This window comes from Osmia lignaria, chromosome 2 (assembly GCF_051020975.1).
Source record: "Osmia lignaria lignaria isolate PbOS001 chromosome 2, iyOsmLign1, whole genome shotgun sequence".
Lineage (NCBI taxonomy): Eukaryota > Metazoa > Arthropoda > Insecta > Hymenoptera > Megachilidae > Osmia > Osmia lignaria.
This window is the reverse complement of record NC_135033.1, coordinates 10314520-10336060: the sequence shown is the minus strand read 5'-3', so window position 1 is coordinate 10336060 and position 21541 is coordinate 10314520. Positions and strand designations below refer to the sequence as shown.

Genomic DNA, 21541 nt, shown 5'->3' with positions numbered 1-21541 from the left:
CAACATCCATTTTAGCATATACAAAAATCCATGGATTTTCATATTAGCATATATATATATATATATTAAATTAATAATTCTATTTATTACATAATTACAAGTAAATAAAAGTTAAATCAAGATAGGTGTTGTCCTATTTCGACCAATCAGAATCGTCGTTTTCGGCGATGTGCGCAGGTCTGCCTAATTACGTCACTTCCTCCCGTAACTTCGTTGTGAGTGCACGCGTTTATAACAAAGTGAGATTAAATCTTATTAAAATATTATATTAAATAATGTATTAAGTATCAGAAGTACGAAAAACAGAAGGCAAAGTTGAAGAGAAGTCAAGATTCATGTTTTTTAACATCAATTCCACGTGGTCTTCAGAAATGTTTAAGGTGAAATATTTTTGCTTTTGCTATGAATTCAGAATGAGACTTAAACAGCTGAATCTAAATTACTTTCCCTTTATATCAATAATTTCTTTAATATTATTGCATTTTTTCATGTTTTTAATACATTTTTCTCATAATTTATTGTTATAAATTGCAGTAATTGATTTTGTCATTTTTGACTATTCTGCCAATATAGATACCTACGAATTAAAGTAATATATTCCTCATTTATTCTGCTTTTATCACGATAATTTATTAAATACATTAATATCCTATTTTTTTCTACTTTCTTTCCTATATTTTCGTGTTTTAAGTTGAAAAAAAGTAATCTTGACTTTATTTCAATATGGCGTCGATAATTTTCAACGAACTTTTCCCTTATTTCGAAGCAATCTCAAATTTGTATCAATGGCTATGATTGGTCGTCTCATTATGGCGTCCTCTTATTTCGACCAATCAGATTCCTCGTTGGAGGGTAAGGTGCGTGGAGTGTGGCGTAATGCGTCATTCCTCTTCGAAGCTTCGTCCGTTCGCACGTGTCTGCAACAAGTGTTATTAAATTGTCTTCAAATATTGAATTAGATTGTGTTTCGAGTGTTAAAAGTAAAAGAAAAAGAAAGAATAGCCGAAGAGAAGTCCAGATTCCTGATTTGTGTCATTAATTCGACGTTTTCTCGAAAAATACGTGAGTTGAAAATTTTTGCTCTGGCCGTGAATTTACAATGAGATTAAAACAGCAGAATCCGAATTATTTTCCCTTGCATATCATTAATTTCCATAACATTATTGAATGTTTTTAGTACTGTTTCTCACAATTTACTGTTTTAAATTGTGAAAATTCAATAATGTTCTTCTTTTGGCATCGTAATATTATAAGATCTGTTCGTCTACCTGCTCGGTGCCGAACGATTCCGAGCAGTACCGAGCGTTACCGATCGGTTTTCGTGGGGTAGGGAGGTCTCGCCATTTTGCTCGCGATCGTCGAGCTGGTAAGACGTGTTTGGAACGTTATACCATACCGGTCGTACATAGGTACGCATAGCTTACCTATTCAAATATTTTTCATAAATTATAAAGTTCGATCGTTTGTTAATCATAATTATATTGCTGTTGTTTAAATTTTAATTACATAAATTTGTATTTCTTATTTGTTACAGATATTTGGTTGATATTGAAACATCGTCATGACACTTGATATTGGTTTACAACAATTTCATAAAGAATTGGTAACATTTTGATTTATTGTAATCAATTGTTAATATTTATTATCACTTTTTTTTGTTGAGTCGTTGTAAGCATTTTTAATAATTAATTGGTACTAAGATCAAGGAAAAGAAAATTAGAGGAATTTTTTTTTATCGATTAATACGAAAGGGATCATTAATTTTTCATTCTATTAAATAACTTCGTGCAGTAATTTAATACATGTGTTTTAAATTAGAACAAAATTGAAACAATTTGTATTTTACTACAGGCGATTGTTTCTCTTCTGCAATTATTAATTTAATTTTCATTATTTTAAACAATTTGTTTTTGTTAAATCATAGTAATTATATTATAATATACAGTTTTCGGTGCAAGTTCAAATTGAAATAGAATCACGTTAATAAATCACATGCTGTTTAAGCATAATTAATTTTCGGACTTCATTTATTGAAAAGAATTTAGATAATTTATAAATCAGGACCTAATAGAATCTTTAACAATTTTTGGTATGCTTACAACTTTAACAACGGAAATCCTCTACTTTAATAGAATAGTCTGTTATCTTTATTACAAAATGATTTTCTATCGATGTAATATTCATTGAAATATTTATCAACAGTTATTTAAAACGTTTAATTTCAATCTAGGATCAATATTCAGCTTTAACAACATTTGTGTTCGTTGAAAATATTTTACGAACACAGATATTTTCATTTACAAGTCATTAATAAACATATAACAGTATTTCCTTCACGAATGCTTAATAGAAAGAATGTTGTTTTTCTATACATATTTCCACCCATCCCCAACCTCCTGGCTAATCTTTTTTTCCAGGAATTGTTGTGGCCGCGCGCAAGGCGGTCGGTAGAGTCAGTGTTTGTACGAACCTGTTTTGATTTTGTCAAGGGTGAACTGGCCCTGAATAGTGTTGCGTTTGGACAATTAGAAATCACGCGAAAGTACAGTCAGTGTTTGCTGCGTAATATAAAATATTTCCTAGAGCATCGCGGCTCTGATTTACTTTTTTCCATCGCGAAAGTAGAGTCTACAATTGTTCGCCGAAAATTATTCACGGTCGCGTTACTAGTACTTTATATCTATATTTTTATTTTTAATTTTTTTTTTTAATTGTTCGATATATCCGGTATTAGAGTCAGTGCACCACTGAAGAGGAGTCTTGGGCGATGCTCCGCAAGGAAAGAGTGTAAGTATCTTATTACTTTATTCAATTGCTTTTAATTAAAATAGAATAATTTACAATTTCAAAACTTGATAATTGACAGTTTTTTTTAAACTGCTAATACTTTATAAAATCGAAACTTATATATAATTTTATTAGAATAAAAACTGATAATTTGCAAAATTAACCGTAATTCTTTTTTGTTTTATTACAGATGTATTTTTTGATTTTGCCGAGTTGCTGGACATCCTGATGGCTTTCTTCACGACTTCCGTCTTGGTACGTCACTTAATTGCTTTTTATTAAAATAGAATAATTTACAATTTCAAAACTTGATAATTGAGATTTCTTTTTAATTCCTAATATTTTATAAAATTCGATTTCATATATAATTTTATTAGAATAAAAATTTATAATTTTCAAAATTAACCGTAGTTCTTCTTTTTTTGTTACAGATGAATTTCTTCGCGACTTCCGTCTTCTGCTACAAGGCAGCCTCCTACCTGGTGTTGTCCATCCTCCAACTTGACTGTCGGAAGAAGAGTATATCTGCGAACGGTGAGTCGCATGTTTTATGATTCCTCCAGTGCCCATTCATGTCGTAGGACGAATGGTCCGAATCGACACGGGTTACTGGTTGTATACGTGGTTGACGAGCATAGTGACCATGGGTATGATTATACATACCCATGAGTAGTAACATTTTTATTGTGTTTCATTTCATTTAACTTAGGCTAGGTCTTCTTGCACTCCGCGTTTTAATATCATTTCAATTCCACATATTCCAATAGATATTTATGAAATATATGAATGCTCTTAAATGTTCTTAAATGTTCTTAAATGTGGAATTAGAATATTTTAATACCGAAACAATTTTATTTAGGTTGTCTGTAATAGAGAAGTCAAATACTATCTGACTTAGTTATTGCGATGGTTCTAAGCAATATAATATTGATAGTATTATGTAATATGTATACTGGATATACATATTAATGATGTTATTACATTGATTTAATTACATTTTGTATATTATAAATTTAAATATAATTTGAGAATTTTATACGAGTAGTTTAACTTATTTACACGTTCATGAAAAAATGAACAATTTATGTGCAAGAAGACAATTCGTGACGGGTAGATTTCCAAGTCAGAGTGATCTATTTCAACACATTTTGCGTATTCTTGAAAATTTACTCTGAGGAGGGAGTCGCCCGAGGATGTTTTAATTTTTTATTAATTTTCACAATATATTCTTTTTCCATTGTAAAGAACTTTTAATTAGTCATTTTGCTTTTAATAAAATATCAAATTCAATTTTGACATTAAATTCCTTTTTATTAGAGTTTTGCCTTTATTAAATTAGTGTTGCGAGAAATTTCCGACGCAAGAGTAAATATGACGATGCACTGACTAGTATTCGGTGGGAATCCTTTTGGTTTTTAATCTCAATCCTATGTATTATTTAATTAATCAAATTAGTTACAAGGATTCCGCGGCATAAGACCGTGAAACACCATCTCATGGGAGATAAACCCATGCATTACTAGGCCTTTGCAGGCGCAGCTTTAGAATACGGAACATATGAAAATATGTTACCATATTCTAAACTGTAGTCCTTTTGTCTATACTATGGGCGTCCGTCAATCTGACACCGTTGGATGCAACGTGTTGGACGGGCGGGTAGCGCTCTTAGCGAAGGGGTGCATCCTGTCCTGGCGTTACGACGTCCAGGCGGGGTGGGTGGTATGTAGCGTCTGGCGTAAGTCTAGGGGGCGTGAGACCCTTCGTTGCCAGCTGATATTAGCAGTGCACCATGTTTGCGTCATAGTTGCTCTATTATACTTTTCAGTATTTGTTCTTAAAGCTTTATATTTACAAAGTCGAGTCACTTTTATTATATTAAAATAGTGAAATATTAGCCCGTTAGATGTTTATGTACTAATCATGTTTCTAGATCAGGATTTTCAGGTTTAACCCCTTCCGTGTTTATTGCCAAAGCCCATTCACGTGCCCAGGTGCTACTTGGATGGGTAGAGGCAATGGGCATGATGACCTAGTTCATAAGAATAATAATTAATAAGCGGCTGGCATTGTGTTAGTATATCGTGCACGACGTAATCTCCACATATGGTGTGTGTGTTTTTAGGCTGTGGAATTGCGTCGGTTTAATAACTTTTTCATTTAACTTTTAATTTGAAATAATATTTTATTCAACAAGATATACGATGAACGTACAAATCAAATAGTATTTCATTACCATTACTATTACTATATTGCCATTACTATTACTATGATTATTACCATTATTATGAAATATTCTATACCAAAGTAGTTAATTAAATTTTTTAATTATCATTATACGCAATGATTGCTAGCCTTGCCAGACGATTTCAGTGAAAAATGGTACGTACCGTAGAGTGTGATGTGAGATGAAACTCGGGTGACGGAGGCGTCCCGGGACGTTCTCCCTAGTTTAGGTTTTTGCGCCCGGGTGGAGTGTATGGGGGTCGTGGTATGAATTTTTGTGAGAATGTGATTTTGCCTTTTTTAAATATAGGGTTAGGTAGGTAGGTAGTATACCTTCTGGTGTGTGTGATAGATTATAAGTAGGTAGGGCCGGGACAGGTTGTCACAGTCTCTTGGTCGGGTAGGCGCGATTTCGCGTGATCAACCTGTACCTGGAATATATTTGAAGAATTGACGATACTATCGATACGAACGGAGTATGTCGTTCGCCTTCGATTCTATCTGTACAATTTTTCAAATTTTTCGCGACTTCATAAGTCGCACAAGTTCTGCTCGAGCACGGCACGTGTGCACGAACAACGACTTATATAAAGTCCTTTTTCGTCCACGTGTCAATTAGAGTTTCGCGATTTTTCTTTTTTGTTGATTGCTTTTTTTTTTGTTTTGCGAATTTGCAAGTCTCGAGCTTTAGATATAAGTTTCAGGTGGGTGGACCGCCCGAAGAAAGAAAAGGCTATATGCCGAAGCGCCCCGACAAACTGTCTTTCAAGAGGGGAACTACTAATGATTTTGCATCCTTTTGGAAAAAAGGATGGGAAATTATTATCGTTACTACTTTGTCACTGTGCTCGCCTGTAGTTGTAGTTTTGTAATTTCAGGACAAGAGGGGGCCCGTGACCCCCATGATTTTGGGCAAATCGCGTTTTCAATTTAGTGTTGCGCATATTGACCACGGTTCAATTTAGTGTTGCGAATGAATATCGATCACGGTTCAATTTAATGTTGCGTTTGCATGATTATCGCGATTTTTATTTAGTGTTGCGAATTTTAAATATCGCGTTTCTTTCTTGCATTGCTTTAAAATAGAATTTAACTTTTCTATGTTGATTGCTTTAAGATTTTTGAGAGTTTTGCTTTTTAATTTTGATTGTTTTAGTGTTGCGAGTAAAAAATTCACGGTTTGAGAATCCCCTTTTTTTGCATTTTAATTGCATGTCTGTTAAAGATAGCGTTGCGAATGACATTAGCGCGATTGTTTCCCAGTGTTGCGACTTATAAATACGCGATTGCTTTGCATTAGTTTATAGAGTTCCCTGCTAATTAGTGTTGCGGTAATGAATATTCGCGTTTTGTATTAGAGTTGCGATATATGATGAAATGCCCAAAAACGATCCAGTGGAGTTGCCATGGTCCATAAGGCAACTATGGACCAGCTGCTGTGATACAGCCTTGGATTGGCTGTACCCCTTTTTTAGATTAGTGTTGCGTCTTACAAAATTCGGTAGATTTGAGTAGTGTTGCGTTACAGTTCGCGTTTTGTCTTTTTTTCTTTTTTTCAGCGTAGCGTTGCGTATAATGGAGCAGCCTTCACGCGTACTCTTTTATACATATTATATAATTAATGAAATTAGTGTTGCGAGTAAAAAGTTCACGGTTTGAGAATCCCCCTTTTCTGAATTTTAATTGCATGTCTATTAAAGATAGCGTTGCGAATGACATTAGCGCGATTGTTTCCCAGTGTTGCGACTTATAAATACGTGATTGCTTTGCATTAGTTTATAGAGTTCCCTGCTAATTAGTGTTGCGGTAATGAATATTCGCGTTTTGCACTAGAAATGCCCAAAAACGATCCAGTGGAGTTGCCATGGTCCATAAGGCAGCTATGGACCAGCTGCTGTGGTACAGCCTTGGATTGGCTGTGCCCCTTTTTTAGATTAGTGTTGCGTCTTACAAAATTCGGTAGATTTGAGTAGTGTTGCGTTACAGTTCGCGTTTTTTCTTGTTTTCTTTTTTTCAGCTTAGCGTTGCGCATAATGGAGCAGCCTTCACGCGTACGCTTTTGTACATATTATATAATTAATGAAATTAGTGTTGCGAATGAATTCGCGATTGTTATTAAATTTTTTACTTTTTTGCATTTATTAAATTAGTGGAAGTAACTATGACTCACATTCGGTGGGAATCCATTGCTAGTCAAGGATTCCGCGGCATAAGACCGTGAACACCATCTCTGGGAGATATACCCATGCATTACTAGGCCTTTGCAGGCGCAGTTTTAGAATACGGAACATATGAAAATATGTTACCATATTCTAAACTGCAGTCCTTTTGTCTATACTATGGGCGTCCGTCAATCTGACACCGTTGGATGCAACGTGTTGGACGGGCGGGTAGCGCTCTTAGCGAAGGGGTGCACTCTGTCCTGGCGTTACGACGTCCAGGCGGGGTGGGTGGTATGTAGCGTCTGGCGTAAGTCTAGGAGGCGTGAGACCCTTCGTTGCCAGCCGATGTTTTGTCATAGTTCAGAATGTTTGCAATTTTGAAATTAGTGTTGCGTGTGATTTCGGTTTGTTTTATAGGGTTTGCTTAGGGATTGCTCTTATGGGCAGTCAAACTTTTCTTTTCAGGTTCCCCTGTACCCTCCCTCCAACTACCAGGCCTCCATTCTTTTTTCTTCCCTTTTTTTAATTTTGAAAATTTTGAGCATTCGGTTGTTGGAAATACTGTTAAATAATATATAAATTTAATGTTTTCAGAATATTATTAATTGCCATAATAATGTTTTAAATAGAACTTTATTCAAAGTTTTATTTAAAATGAAACCTCATTTTATTTTATGATGATTGGTGGTAAAATATTTCAAGGAATATTTGTTTATTTGAAATATCTTATTAAATTTTAATTCTACTTTATTTAAACAAAAGTAGCGGATGATCGTTGTTGAAGTTGTTTAATTTTTGATCGTAATGTTTCGTTTCAAGCTTACAGAGAAGCTAATTAAAGTAGTGTTCTTTTATAAATTTTTAAATTCTTTTCCTGTAAACTGAAGTCCAATCGCGATTTTGTTTTAGTTTTACTATTTACAACAAACTTGCACTATAAAGGTGTATTGAATAATATAATGCAATAAAGTTGGGTAGAGTCATGGTTGTACGTACATTGCAATAAAATACAATTATTTCAATTTAAAAATTGCGTAGTATTTGTCGATAAATGAACGAGTATTAAGTTTGATGAAATGAAATAATTAATGTTCCTAACTCAAATCATTTATTGAATGACAGTATACGTTTCTAAATCTCTTTTTTCTTTATTTTGGTACTAAAATCCAATTGATTTTTCATCTTTTCATTGGAAATGAATTATTAACAACTATTTCAATTTTTGTAAAATTTTATTTGTACTAATGCCTCTTCTTTTCAGCCATTAAATGTTGTTTTGACTTTGTATGGATTCAATTAATAAGTTTCTGTTACAGAGAATGTACATTTATAGGAAGTGTGAATTGATAATTTGAGCTGGAAAAAATTTGGTATAAAATCTATGATCGAAAGATGGAATTCAATGAATGCAATTAATATGATGTGAAAACGATTGAAAAAGGAAAAACTGATTATTTTTGAAAATTATTGTCTAATTTTTTTTTTTTTTTTCAGGAAGTGTCTTGATAAGGATAAGGAAACCAACAAATTTGTTATAGTTATTCATTTATATTCCTTTACATTTTTATGTAGCCTGGTTGAAAATGTGTATATAATAAGTAGCCTTAAGCACTGCAGTGTTTAATTAGATTTAAGTTTTATATTTAAGTGTATTTTTAAGATGATTACGAGCGCTCGTATATTACAGATCTGTAATCAATATAAAAAAAAATGTAGTAGGATTAAAAAACACAAATGTAAGTAGAGAAGTAGTTAGGCAGGTAGTGTATAGAATAATGCTCCTTTTGCTGTTCGTTTGCACAACAATGAAGCGTTTTGCAAATGTGCATCAAGAGGATGATATAAATAATTGTAAATAAAAATTTGCATAAATGGAGGGTGGATGGGATGAGGATAGGGCGGGTCTCCGCCCGCAGCAACCTCCTCGTGGTGAGACCTGGGCAATCGTTATTATTTGGTGGATAATTAATAAATGCATCATTACTTTTATGGTGCATTCATTAATTATGTAACAAATAATGCGAGCGAATTGGCTGCGAGATTTGTCCTTTATTTTTTTATTTTATATTTGTTATATTTTTTCAGCAACTATGCCTTTGAAATTGCAAAGTATACCTCCAAGTGGTAATGGAGTTGTATAACTTATCGACACGTGTGACACAAACATCTGCGGTTCTTGTATTTGCTAATTCAGATGCCGTTTATAGATTTCTATTCTTTTGCAAGAGTTGACCACATGGTGCAGCACCAGTTCAACGTGGCAAGTAAAACCCCGGGCACGAGCACTCTCTGTTCCTTTCTGTAAAAATAAAGTTTTGAGAATTTCTGCTTCCCCTGTAATGCTCTTTTCCCTAGGGAACCCTATGTTACTCAATACAGTTCATTCATGCTTTCTCAACGTGCATGCATCTAACTACGAGAGCAGAAGAATTTCCCTAGGTTGTCTACAAGATTATTCTCTCGTTGAGTATCATTACAACGATATGTGTTACAAGCATTTTTATCTTTACCGTATAAAATTACGTAGCTATGGAAACATAATAAAATACTTTAAAAAAAAAGTTCCTTAGTTATTGTTTTTATGAAAATGTTGATGATAGTTCGTTAATAACTGCATTGAAAACTAGCTTAAACGTAAATAGGTTGGCATGTCTTATAACGTAATATATGTATACGTAAGTCGTGTAACGGGATCTGTATTTGGATTTTTGTAAGTTCGGACGCGGTTTTCTTGAATTAAAAAAATGAAAGCGAAAGTAGCATTGGCAACTGAGCTAGTATGGAACAAATTGCAGCAGTATTTCGACGGTAATGGATCGAAAATTAAAATATACGACCTCTTTCAGCAAAATCCTAAACGCTTTGAAAAATTCAAGTAAGTTTTCGTCAGTCCTTGACATATGACCTTGACTTGACCTTTTGAGGGCAATTCACTGACAACTAAAATTAAATTTCTGCAATAATGTTTCTTTAGCTATATTTATTTATAAGATTCAAATAAATAGTTCGTTTTACTGTTTTTTGAAATCCTTTTTTTTTTTTCTTAAAATAGCTTACATCATCTAACTTTATATTTTTCTTTGAGACTTGTTATTCGGTTTTTTTTTTTCATATGTTACTATGCAACACAATGTTATTGATAATATAATTTTTAATTAGTCTAGAAATTCCTACTCCTGAGGATGGTCCAATCTTACTTGATTATTCCAAAAATCGTCTTACAGAAGAAGCATTTCAGTTATTATTGGAATTGGTATATATTATAATATTATATAAGTTTTTAGATTATATTAAGTTTATACTTCTCCAATTATGTTTGAATATTATACATTTTTCATAGTGATAATTACTTCTTATAACTAATATAATTTATTAACTTAAAGGCAAAAGCACGTGAAATAGAAAATGCAAGAGATGCTATGTTCAAGGGAGAAAAGATTAATTTTACTGAAAACAGAGCAGTTTTACATGTTGCTTTACGTAACAGAAATAATAAGCCAATATTGGTTGATAACAAGGATGTAATGCCAGATGTAAATGCTGTGCTAGAGCACATGAAACAATTTACCAATGAGGTAAAAATTAATCAATGTATTTTGATTTCTCTTAATATTTTTTAAATTCTATATATTCTTAATTTATGGGATTAACTGCATATTGTTTACTCCACATAGGTTCTTTCAAAAAAGTGGAAAGGTTTTACTGGTAAACCAATTGAGGATGTTGTTAACATAGGAATAGGTGGTTCAGATTTGGTATGTAATATAAATATAATGATACATTTTTTAATAATTTGTATTTGTGTATGTGTGTGCCCGCCCGCGCGTGTATACTACATAATACACATATACTATATGTATGTAGGGACCATTGATGGTGACTGAAGCATTGAAAGCATATCATATTGGACCTCGCGTTCATTTTGTCAGTAACATAGATGGAACTCATATAGCTGAGACTCTAAAAAAATTGAATCCAGAAACAACTCTTTTCATAGTAGCATCAAAGACATTTACCACTCAGGAAACAATCACAAATGCTACTTCTGCCAAACTATGGCTTTTAAATGCTTTGAAAAACGTAAGCAAATAGTAGAAGCACATAATTTCTGTATATACATAAGTAGTGTAAGTATTTTATTGTAAAATTTATATTTCATAGGATGCAGCTGTTGCATCTCATTTTGTTGCATTATCTACCAATACGCAAAAAGTGAAAGAGTTTGGTATTGATGAGAAAAACATGTTTGGATTTTGGGATTGGGTTGGAGGACGTTATTCGTTATGGTCGGCTATCGGTTTATCAATTTGCTTAGCCATTGGATTTGCAAATTTCGAAAAGTTATTGAACGGAGCACATTTTATGGATCAGCATTTTTGTAGTGCTCCATTGGAAAAAAACGCAAGTATATCTTGAAATAAAATAAATGGGTTTATTATAATATATTTAATAGAACGTTATTTCATAGGCACCAGTTATATTAGCCTTACTTGGTATATGGTATCATAATTTCTATAAGGCTGAAACACATGCATTATTACCTTATGATCAATACTTGCATAGATTTGCTGCTTATTTCCAACAGGGAGATATGGAGAGTAATGGAAAATATGTTACACGAGCCGGGACTGTTGTAAATTATACCACAGGTATTTTAAATATTGTGTAATAGTTATAAGGAAATGCGAGCTTCAAAATTTAATACTTACAAAATTATATTAAAGGTCCAATTGTGTGGGGAGAACCAGGTACTAATGGACAACATGCATTTTATCAATTACTGCACCAAGGTACTAGACTTGTACCTGCTGACTTTATAATTCCAGTAAAATCGCATAATCAGGTATTACTGAAATTCACTGTTTTCATTATTTTTAATATCGGGACAAATAATAATGCATGGAAGTATTACAGGTTCAAGGAATTCTTCATCATAAAATATTACTTGCGAACTGTTTCGCACAAACCGAAGCTTTAATGAAAGGTAAAAATGAGAATGAAGCTAAAACTGAATTGCAGAAAGCAGGAATGAGTCCCGAACAAGTGCAATTATTATTGCCGCATAAGATGTTTGAAGGAAATAGACCATCTAACACCATTCTTGTTAAACAAATAACACCTTTCATTCTTGGAGCTTTAATAGGTAAATTTAATGCACTGTGATATACTTATACTAGAATGTTATTCAAAGAAATAATTTGATTTTTAAAGCGATGTACGAGCATAAAATCTTTGTACAAGGAATTATATGGGATATCAATTCATTTGATCAATGGGGGTAAGTAGTAATTTGATTTTTGTACACAAATTTTCTTCAAGTGAACAGTTATTAAATTTATTAAGTTTTATCTGAATAGCGTTGAATTAGGCAAGCAATTAGCAAAAGCAATTGAACCTGAATTGGAGGGTGATGGACCAGTTACAACCCATGATTCGTCGACAAACGGATTGATCTCGTTTGTCAAAGCTCATCGAAATTAAAGTATACAAGTTACTGCTGGGGTACAATTTAATAGTTATAAATTATCTCAGTTATTGAAATAAAGATCATAAAGAAAATGTTCGTATTTATGAAGGTAACTATTTAATGTTGCAGTTGGTGATTGTTCGGTATGGTTTTTGTTCATTTCGATCGTAGTTTAACTATTAAATTAGCACAAATGCATTGTAAACAATTAAATGTCATAATATATAATTATTATATGCAACGATAGCCTACTGTTTTGTGTTTCTAATGTTTATTAGTTTGTTATTTTTATAAACGTTGAATAAATATTATTATATCGATACAATCATTTATTTGTCGTGAAAAATTTAACATATGGTATCGCAACTATGAAGTGGTTATTCAATACAAATGTATTAATTTTGAAATGAGGATACATTTTGTATTGAAAAATAATAAGAATTACATAATAGAAATTAAGTCTATTGTATTTTAAGCAATTTCAGCATCTATTATGTATTGTATAATGTGTAAGAGGAAAAAGATATACAAGAGGAAATAGTGTGACCTCTCCAGTGAGTAAAGCATACTGTTCGTGTTAGAAGTGTGGGGGTGTGGTTGCTCATTTATATAGAAACGTATGTATAGTCGAACTCGATAAACAATGGAAACTTTCACAATAAAATATTTGCATCTCGAAGAAAAAATATTACAAAGCCTGAAAAATAATGGCATAGAATGTCGGTACGTTTGTTGTTATTCATATAAATTCGATGTGAATGTAACATAACGATGTGACTTAACCTCGCAATGTATCCTAATGGTTATTTTCAATAAAATGTATTAAATGATATTCAAAATATTTTCAGGGCAAAAGCTAACAGTGGATTATGGCTTGGAACCTTAGTAGGTTTAAGCGCACTTTTAACTATATTAAAGGAAGATAATAGCTATTCCGAAATTTGCCTCATTGTAGGCCTCACAGGAATTGGTCTTGTTATTAGTTCTATATGTTTATACATAAAATTATCAACAAAAATGGTTACAGTTAGAGATTTTCAAGTCATATATTTTTTACCAGCTTTAGTAACATCAATGTTATATCTTCTAATAGCAAATAAAGGTATATCAATTTATAGATTATTATTTTATGTAAATATATTTTTGAATTTATTTAATTTTCATCATATGAAAACACAGATTTACATGTCATTTTAATTAAAATTATATTTCTTCATTTATTGATAAATAAGAACAGGATTACTGGTGAGCGTGATATGGGGCTTAGGTGTAGGAAGCTTAGGTACATGGGGAGTTCTTCAATTGATGTCCATGTTTCCTCGTTGTTTCACAATTGGAGAAGCAACAGCAACTATGCATGGTTGTATCTTATTTCTAATGTCTGCTGTAACAAACTTGCCATTAAGATACCATCTACCTCCTATTCATGATGATGATATTGTTACAGTTATATTACAGGTATTTTATTAGAAGTTTGTTAGAAATCATGGAATCACATATAATTAATAATTTATTGATACATTTTTAGGTTGCAATGTTATATGCCATGGCAATTTGTTTAATATCTAGTTGCCTTCCAATGTTTCAATCAACTATAAAGTTTTACATAATGACAATCACTCTTTTATTGATTGTAGTTTTACCAGTAATGCATATTATATTGGATCAAAATCCTATAGTTTGGATATTTTATTTTATTTTTAATAAAACAAGCAAGGTACATTCTGATTATAATTTATAATATTTATAAACATAAAACTGTTTTTAATAATTACGAATATTACAGATTATTTTAATTGGATATTGGGCTGTATGTTTATTGCTAGGTGTGGCTGTTGTTGCATATCAGATATTGTTGAACAATCAAGCAACAACTACAATCAGAAAAATGTTTCACTTATTAGCAGTACTTGTATATGTACCTGGTTTAATTTATGAACATATATTACTGTATTTTGCTAGTGGAGTTGTTATGGGATTATTTCTATTTCTTGAGGTATATTAATTTTTTATTTATTTAAAATCGAACTAACAAGTATAGGTGAATTGATAATTTTTTACTTTTAGTTACTGAGATACTTAAGAATACCACCGCTTGGAAAAATATTACAGCAAGGATTCTCTGTGTTTGCTGATGAGAAAGATCATTTGATTTCTTTGACACCTTTATACTTATTCTGTGGTTTATCTTTCCCACTTTGGATGCCTACCAGTAATCTCCCTTTGTTAGTTTTGCTCAGTGGCATACTGTCAGTTGGAATAGGTGATACTGCTGCCAGTTTCATTGGTTACAAATGGGGTACTCACAAGTGGAGGAATTCAGACAAGTCTATTGAAGGCACAATTGCTTGTATTCTTAGTCAGGTTGGATTCATATGTTTATTAGCGTTTATGGGTACGTATAAATTAAATGGTAAATAATAATATCAAAGGAGATTGGTAAGAAAATGAATAATATTTTTTTTAAATAGGCTACATAGATAGTGGTTGGTTACTTTTGAGAAGCGTGTGGTCAAGCGTCGTTTTGTCATTAATTGAAGCACAAACAAATCAAGTTGACAATTTAGCATTACCTTTACTAATGTACGTGTGCCTGATGGTTTAGGTGTGTAGTAAGTACAAATGATAAAGCGCACAATAAATAGTAGTAACTGTTTTCGGAATAATATTACAATTTTGTTTATTTAATGTGATATTGAATTAAAATTGTAATATTATTACAGTAGATTCATATCTTTATTCGCTTCTGTATATTTAAAAGATCAGTATGTACTTCGTTTGATGTACATACTATGCCTTCCTCGAAATGTTGTAACAAATTAGTTTATTATGAACAAATCAGTTACTAGTCAAAAAAAAAAAAAATTAGAAAATTCTTGGCAGGTCTTGTTACTTTATTACTGTATATTTGCATATTCTTATTTTATTTAAGGATGTTATGTTTCAAATGGGAAATAGTTCTTGTTCGTGTATACCACTATTGTTAAGTGTTAAGTATATATGAATATTTATTCAAGTCTATTTAAACAACAGAATTATATGACAACATTAATGATGTCAATTTATACCTGTACACTTAAGTGTTTTGAAAAGTGTGTATATTTATATTGTTATGTCGACTTACATAACTTTGATATTCTGTAACGCCCAATTTACTCATTCCTATCAACGCATTTTTCTATTCCAATCGGAAGAATTTGTAAATGAAATTTACTTTTATTAATAAAGTATTTTTATAATTGTGTATATATTTCTTGTGTTCAGTCCCTTTTTAATTACTAATCTAATATTGAAACTTTCAATATTTTCAGAGGCAGAGGATCATCTTATGAGAGATCTGAAATATCGACGTCGTCCAAAACCTAATTTTTTGAAGCTGATTTATGGCGCACTCTATGATGATTTCAAGTACTATGCTGAGCTAAATGATCATTCACCAGGATACATACTGCCAGTAAGTACATGATAGATAAATGTAGAACACTGACATTATCCACAGTACCGACATCGATCTCCCCTATAACTGCTTCCGGCAATACATGGACGTATTGTAATTACCTCATCGGTATTGCTTTGAAATTTGTAATTATGTTTTATTGTTTAATTTTATTATACTTTTATTGCTTCGTTTTCCTTACTGCACACCATTCAAATCAACCTCCAGGATTTTCCGTGTTTACGATGCAACTGTTGCACTCGTTGCATTCCGATTAAACACAAAAGCGTATCGTCTTTTTCGAAATATCTTGCTCCCGTAAATTCTACGGTACAAAAAGTATCGTATTTCACACTGGTGGCAGTAAAGCGGAAAACAGGCAAGGGTATGAAAAAGTTCTTGCAGAGATTCGAGTCATTGGAAAATGGCGCGGCCTGTTGGAGCTGAAAGCATTACACCCTTTTGTCGTGGCGAACTTTTTTCCTTGATAATACTGATATCGGCCTTTCTATAAAGAACGACTCCTTTTAGGATATTAATCGTTACACGTGAAACAGATGTTAGCTTCATCCGGATCAATAACTGAGGAAGAAAATTGAAGGATAAAAGATAAGAAATTGATAAGATTTCTTTTAATAATTTCACTGGAAATTTAAAAAAAGAAACATGTGAGAAAGAAAATTGGCAGAGCTTAGAAACATCCTTGCGTCTAGGACTTTCGAAAATTCCCAGAAATTACATAATTGCCTTATCTGCTCTCTATTTGCGCAAATACTTCATGCTCGGAATAGGAAAAACGCACGAGGCTGAACATCATGTGACTGATGTACGTTCAAGCGAGACCGAGTTCTTTATATACATTTCCTAAAACGTACACGAAAAAGCATCGTGCACGAACGCTAGCTTTTCCTTCCTCTTATCGTTAGCAACAAACCAACTGTATACATACTTATAAATTATTCAACGTGTTACAAATTATTACGTAAAGAAACGACTATGTATAGAAATTTTCTATCAAGAATTATTATTCTATTTCGAACGTCGTTGCTAAATTATTTCACCGAAATCGGAAGCGTCGAACGATTAGCGGAGAGACGTTGCCCCCGGAATTCGAATTGAATAAATCGCCGTCACGCTCGAGGAAACCTTTTCGTACAACGTACTCGAAAGAGGTACAGAAAGGTTTCATTCTCCGTTTCCTCGTGCAATCCCCTTAACGCGAGTGGATCGAACTCGGTGCATGCTCGAGCTACTCGTGAGATCGCATCTCTTCGCGTGATATCACTATAATGTCATACGTCGTAACAATAGCGGTACAGTATGGCCCGAGACTTACCTGTCACGCTACACGTGTATCAATCCACAGGGTGTCCAGAAATAATTACTAAATCATTTTTTAAATTATTATTCGAAGTGGAATACGAATGTACCACTAAGATTCTGTAGCTCTCACAGTTCACGTGCATTAACTTTTAATCAGACAACTGGGTTGACACAACCACGAAGGAACTCGAAGGAACTCGAAGGTTGTTCTTTTTTAATACCTTGTCTCAGTGTACAAGGCATACGGTCTTTCTCAATAATTATTTTCTTGATGCTCGACGAGCGAAGCGTGTCGTAAACCTTGCAGCGGATTTTCATCATACGAGCGCATCAAGTGTGAATGTACAGTGTTGTCTAAAAGTTTCCGAGGACATGGTACATTTCCAATCGTATCAATTTTAACTTCTTCGATTATTCTACCGTGTTTATAGAAGCGTTAATTTTCTCTGTTCTTCATTTAATGAAGTCGAGCAAATTGATTTGGAAATTTTGTATTGTTGATTCGATAAATCGAATAAATTCGAGCAATGTACATTGAAGAGCAATGTACATTGTTCATGATCGTTAAATGACTTGCACTAAAATGAAATGCAACTCAGAGGCGAGTGTACAAATTAGGAGAAAATTCTTCGAGATTTCGCAACCCTAATTGCTCAATTTTGAACTTTGACGTCAGACTACCTTCGCGGCAATTGACAAGAACGCTCTGAGAGTTGACTGTCAGAGAAAAAATTTCGATATTCGAGACTCTTGGCTTTGAAATATTCACAGGCTAATCAAACTGAAAATTGGCATCGTGTTAATGAAGCTACTCATTAAGACTATGATTTATAAATAATATAATTACAAAAGACATTAGAAGAGACTGGTAGCAAAAAGTTGAGAATTAATAAAGACTTCATTAAGTAGAAATCTATTTAAATGATAAATCGATGCGTGTTTCATTAAAATGGGTAAAAAAAATGAATTAATGAAACTTAACCGCGTGTTGATAAATTGCAAGCGACAAGGAGGATGAAAGATGAGAATGAGTAAAAACTTGGTTGGTCATTGAAAAAAGAGAAAAAAGATGAATCGATGTTCAAAAATTGAGTCACAAGTATGGATTCTCAGCAAATTAACACGTAACCTACTGGTCAGAAATGAAATATGTAGATAAGCAAAATTGGCAAATATTTTTATGGCGTGTCTGTTGAGAACACGGACATTGGATCATCAGCATAATATCAATGGCAATAACGAAAGCTGATTCACGTTTAATCGACGATGTATGTACACGTGGACGAATCATTGAATTTCGTGGCACTCCTCACGTGGACCAATTCCAAGTGTTGGCTACTGATGCTAAGGAACCTGCGTCATATCGTTTGCGTAATTAGCAAAAATTCTCGAGTGCAATTTTAAATGACGCGCAAAATGCATGCGAAGGAGGAAAAGAAAGAAAAAAAAAATTGAACAGATCGAATCTCGCAAAGTTCCGTTTCGAAATTAATTCCAATCGATGAATAGATGATGTGGCACAATCGTTTGCAACGTCATTGTTTCCCCGTACCGAATAATTATAATAACAATGCCTCGTCGACAAAAGTGGCCTCCTCGTCAATGTTCCTATCCAATTTGCGGCTAATTTTATGGACAAAAGAATATTCAGAAATAGTCACGCGTGTTACACGGCGGGTTATATAAATAACCTTGTTATTGGAAGGGACGCTTTGTTTTCAATTACATAGGGGCTGAAATAAAGTAACGGGCCCAGTGATTGGACCGGTCCAGTTGCTGGACACTTTCCTCGCATCTGATTGGTCGGTCGTTAGGACTGTCCAAGCCCTTATGTACCGTTACCGAGCTCATTACCTTTCAGCGTGTACGAAGGGTTGAGGGAGACAGGGGCACTCGTGTATCCGAAAATTTAGGTCGGTCTCCGGTAGCCGTCAATTAAATATTAATTATGGATCAATTATTTCATCGAATAAGCTGATTTTTTTAATACTTTATTCGGGAACTTTGTAGATCACTTATCATTTTTTAGAAGCAGAATAATTTATGTGCTAATATTCTAAGAATACACATTGGAATAAAATTCAAAAGAAGCCATAAAAAATTCTGCTGATACACGAAACAGAAGTTCAAGCTAAATCTATTCCTGAGCTCTGTTAATTTGTTACATTTTCTTTTATATCAATTTCGATTCGCCTGAATGCTCTTTCGGTACATCGTCGGAACTTATTGAAATTACAGCGAATTAATGTGCAGATTATTCAGAAAAATCGGATCAAGGCTAATCACTTGGAGAGCTTCATTCTAAAATTGGAAAAGCACTTTTTCGCTGACGCGGACGCGTTATCTCGTCGGAGAGTTTTCTCGTTTTTCTGATAACGCAACGATACAATAAAGAAATTGAGAATAGTATTAATTTTGAAGTATGCGAACGATCAGGGGGTGGAACGCGAACGTCTCGGATTGTTGAGATGTTTCGTAGCTGATAGTTTGTTGGCAGATTTCAAGGATGGTACGAAGTCTCGAGGATCCCAGATTCAAATTCGATATTCGAAATATTCGCACGTGGCTAGGTTCTCACGCCTACGCTCCATCTTCTCTACTTTAACAGTTTCTCCGTTGTCAGAACTCGGCCAGGCTTGCCATTTATTTCGGTACCCACTTTATCCAAACTTATGTCACAATCGTGCCGAGACACGGTATTTTGGATGAAATCTACCCGACAAGAGAAATTAGGAGTGGCGACGAATCTAGTCATCTAATTATTTTTGGAATTTCAGAATTCCGAAATTCCAGACCAGGGAGAGCCTGGCTTCCCCCCAGGAACGTAGGTCGCACCCCTCGATATTCCAAAATTCCATTTCTGACTTTAAAATACCTGTTCCCCAAGTTACGACATTGTTTATTTTACATTCTGTCGACACCTGTTTATATTCCCATTGAAATAAATAATCTCTGACACAGAATGACTCAAGACAAATAAATTTGAAGAAGGATTGAATAATTATTTTCATAGATCGTTTTTTTGCCAATTCTCAGATCCTTTAAAAATGTAAGTAAATATTCAATGTTCTGAAATAAGAATGATCCATAAAATCGGGGCTTTTCAGCGATTTTTGCAAAATTTTTTAAAATAGTTTTTTCTATTTCTTTTTTTTTTTTTCTTTTTTATTATCAGTGAATGTATTATCATCTTTAATCCAGTTTTTCTGGTATCGATTGTCAAACTATGATAAAAAGTGATAGGAATAAGCATAAACATCATTTTTATCATTAATCCATGAATAAATAAATTTCAACATCCAAAGAAGTAATCCTTTTTTTATATCAAAGTTTCAATACTTATCATCGAATTGTCGAATTACTGGTAATTCTTATTGATTCTATAAAACCATCATGTATGTAGGTCACGAAGATACGCTCTATTGTAAAAGAAAATTTTCTATTAGACAATTGTTAATTCGTAGTCAAATATTTAATACATTAGCAAAACGAACTTTCTCACGGGGTTTTTTTTCAACTTTAGAAAAGAACTGGTAATCGTTTCTACTTTCCCCATTCGTTGAGTAATTATTTAGATATTCTTATCGCTTAATTATGATAATCCTTTAAATAAAAACAGTTTTACGAAATGAAGAGATCGCTTTTAAATTCTATTTACACTTTCGTTTTTCTCGTTACTTAATAACGCTTGTTAGTTGCGCAATTCCGATGAATATCTAGTACTCTAGATGAAGAAAAAATTGTTCTATAAAGAAAAGAAAAGCAGTAATCAATTCAATTTTCATAAGCTGTTTCACGATGATCTGGTGATTCTTGTCAAATCATCTTAATTATGATACGCTTCCAGCATTCCAATGCAATGGAACTACTTCTGTTTGTAGTGTAAATAAAAAAGTACCATCCGTTCTTACATAATTATTGACAAATTATTATCTGTCATTAGGTTATGATAAATATTTAGTTAGTTCCTATCGCTGGCTGATTAAGTGGATTATCATTATCGTTAGCTAACTTAATAGTAATGATAATGGTATTGGTAATGTCACTGTTAATAGTAACAGTAGTGGTAATAGTAATATTCCTCTCACCTTTCCCACCCCTATATTCTCTACCTCCAATTAATTTAGAAACGACCGATTCCTA

General features: G+C 33.0%; 2 protein-coding genes and 1 long non-coding RNA gene across 4 annotated transcripts; all 3 read left to right on the top strand.

Moving 5' to 3' along the window:
• The first annotated feature begins 88 nt into the window (after positions 1-88).
• On the top strand, positions 89-8762 carry LOC143305409 (uncharacterized). Its single transcript, XR_013062316.1, has 3 exons — positions 89-380; positions 1535-1603; positions 8667-8762. It is a non-coding gene; the product is annotated as an uncharacterized LOC143305409 (long non-coding RNA).
• Positions 8763-9845: 1083 nt separating this feature from the next.
• Pgi (glucose-6-phosphate isomerase) lies at positions 9846-12671 on the top strand. The gene is made up of 11 exons (XM_034333811.2): positions 9846-10047; positions 10332-10425; positions 10556-10747; positions 10847-10927; positions 11037-11252; positions 11334-11573; positions 11641-11821; positions 11897-12015; positions 12087-12315; positions 12384-12450; positions 12530-12671. The coding sequence occupies exons 1-11, from the start codon at positions 9917-9919 to the stop codon at positions 12651-12653; spliced, it is 1674 nt and encodes a 557-aa protein (XP_034189702.1). The 5' UTR covers positions 9846-9916; the 3' UTR covers positions 12654-12671.
• Positions 12672-13222: 551 nt separating this feature from the next.
• Positions 13223-15883, top strand: Dolk (Dolichol kinase). 2 transcript variants are annotated; one of them, XM_034333813.2, is made up of 8 exons: positions 13223-13362; positions 13488-13741; positions 13877-14097; positions 14168-14356; positions 14426-14635; positions 14707-15034; positions 15111-15244; positions 15572-15883. In XM_034333813.2, the coding sequence occupies exons 1-7, from the start codon at positions 13283-13285 to the stop codon at positions 15242-15244; spliced, it is 1416 nt and encodes a 471-aa protein (XP_034189704.2). In that variant the 5' UTR covers positions 13223-13282; the 3' UTR covers positions 15572-15883. The 2 variants fall into 2 exon arrangements, with proteins under 2 accessions (XP_034189704.2, XP_034189703.2); XM_034333812.2 differs by having other exon boundaries at positions 15111-15251.
• Positions 15884-21541: the final 5658 nt, after the last annotated feature.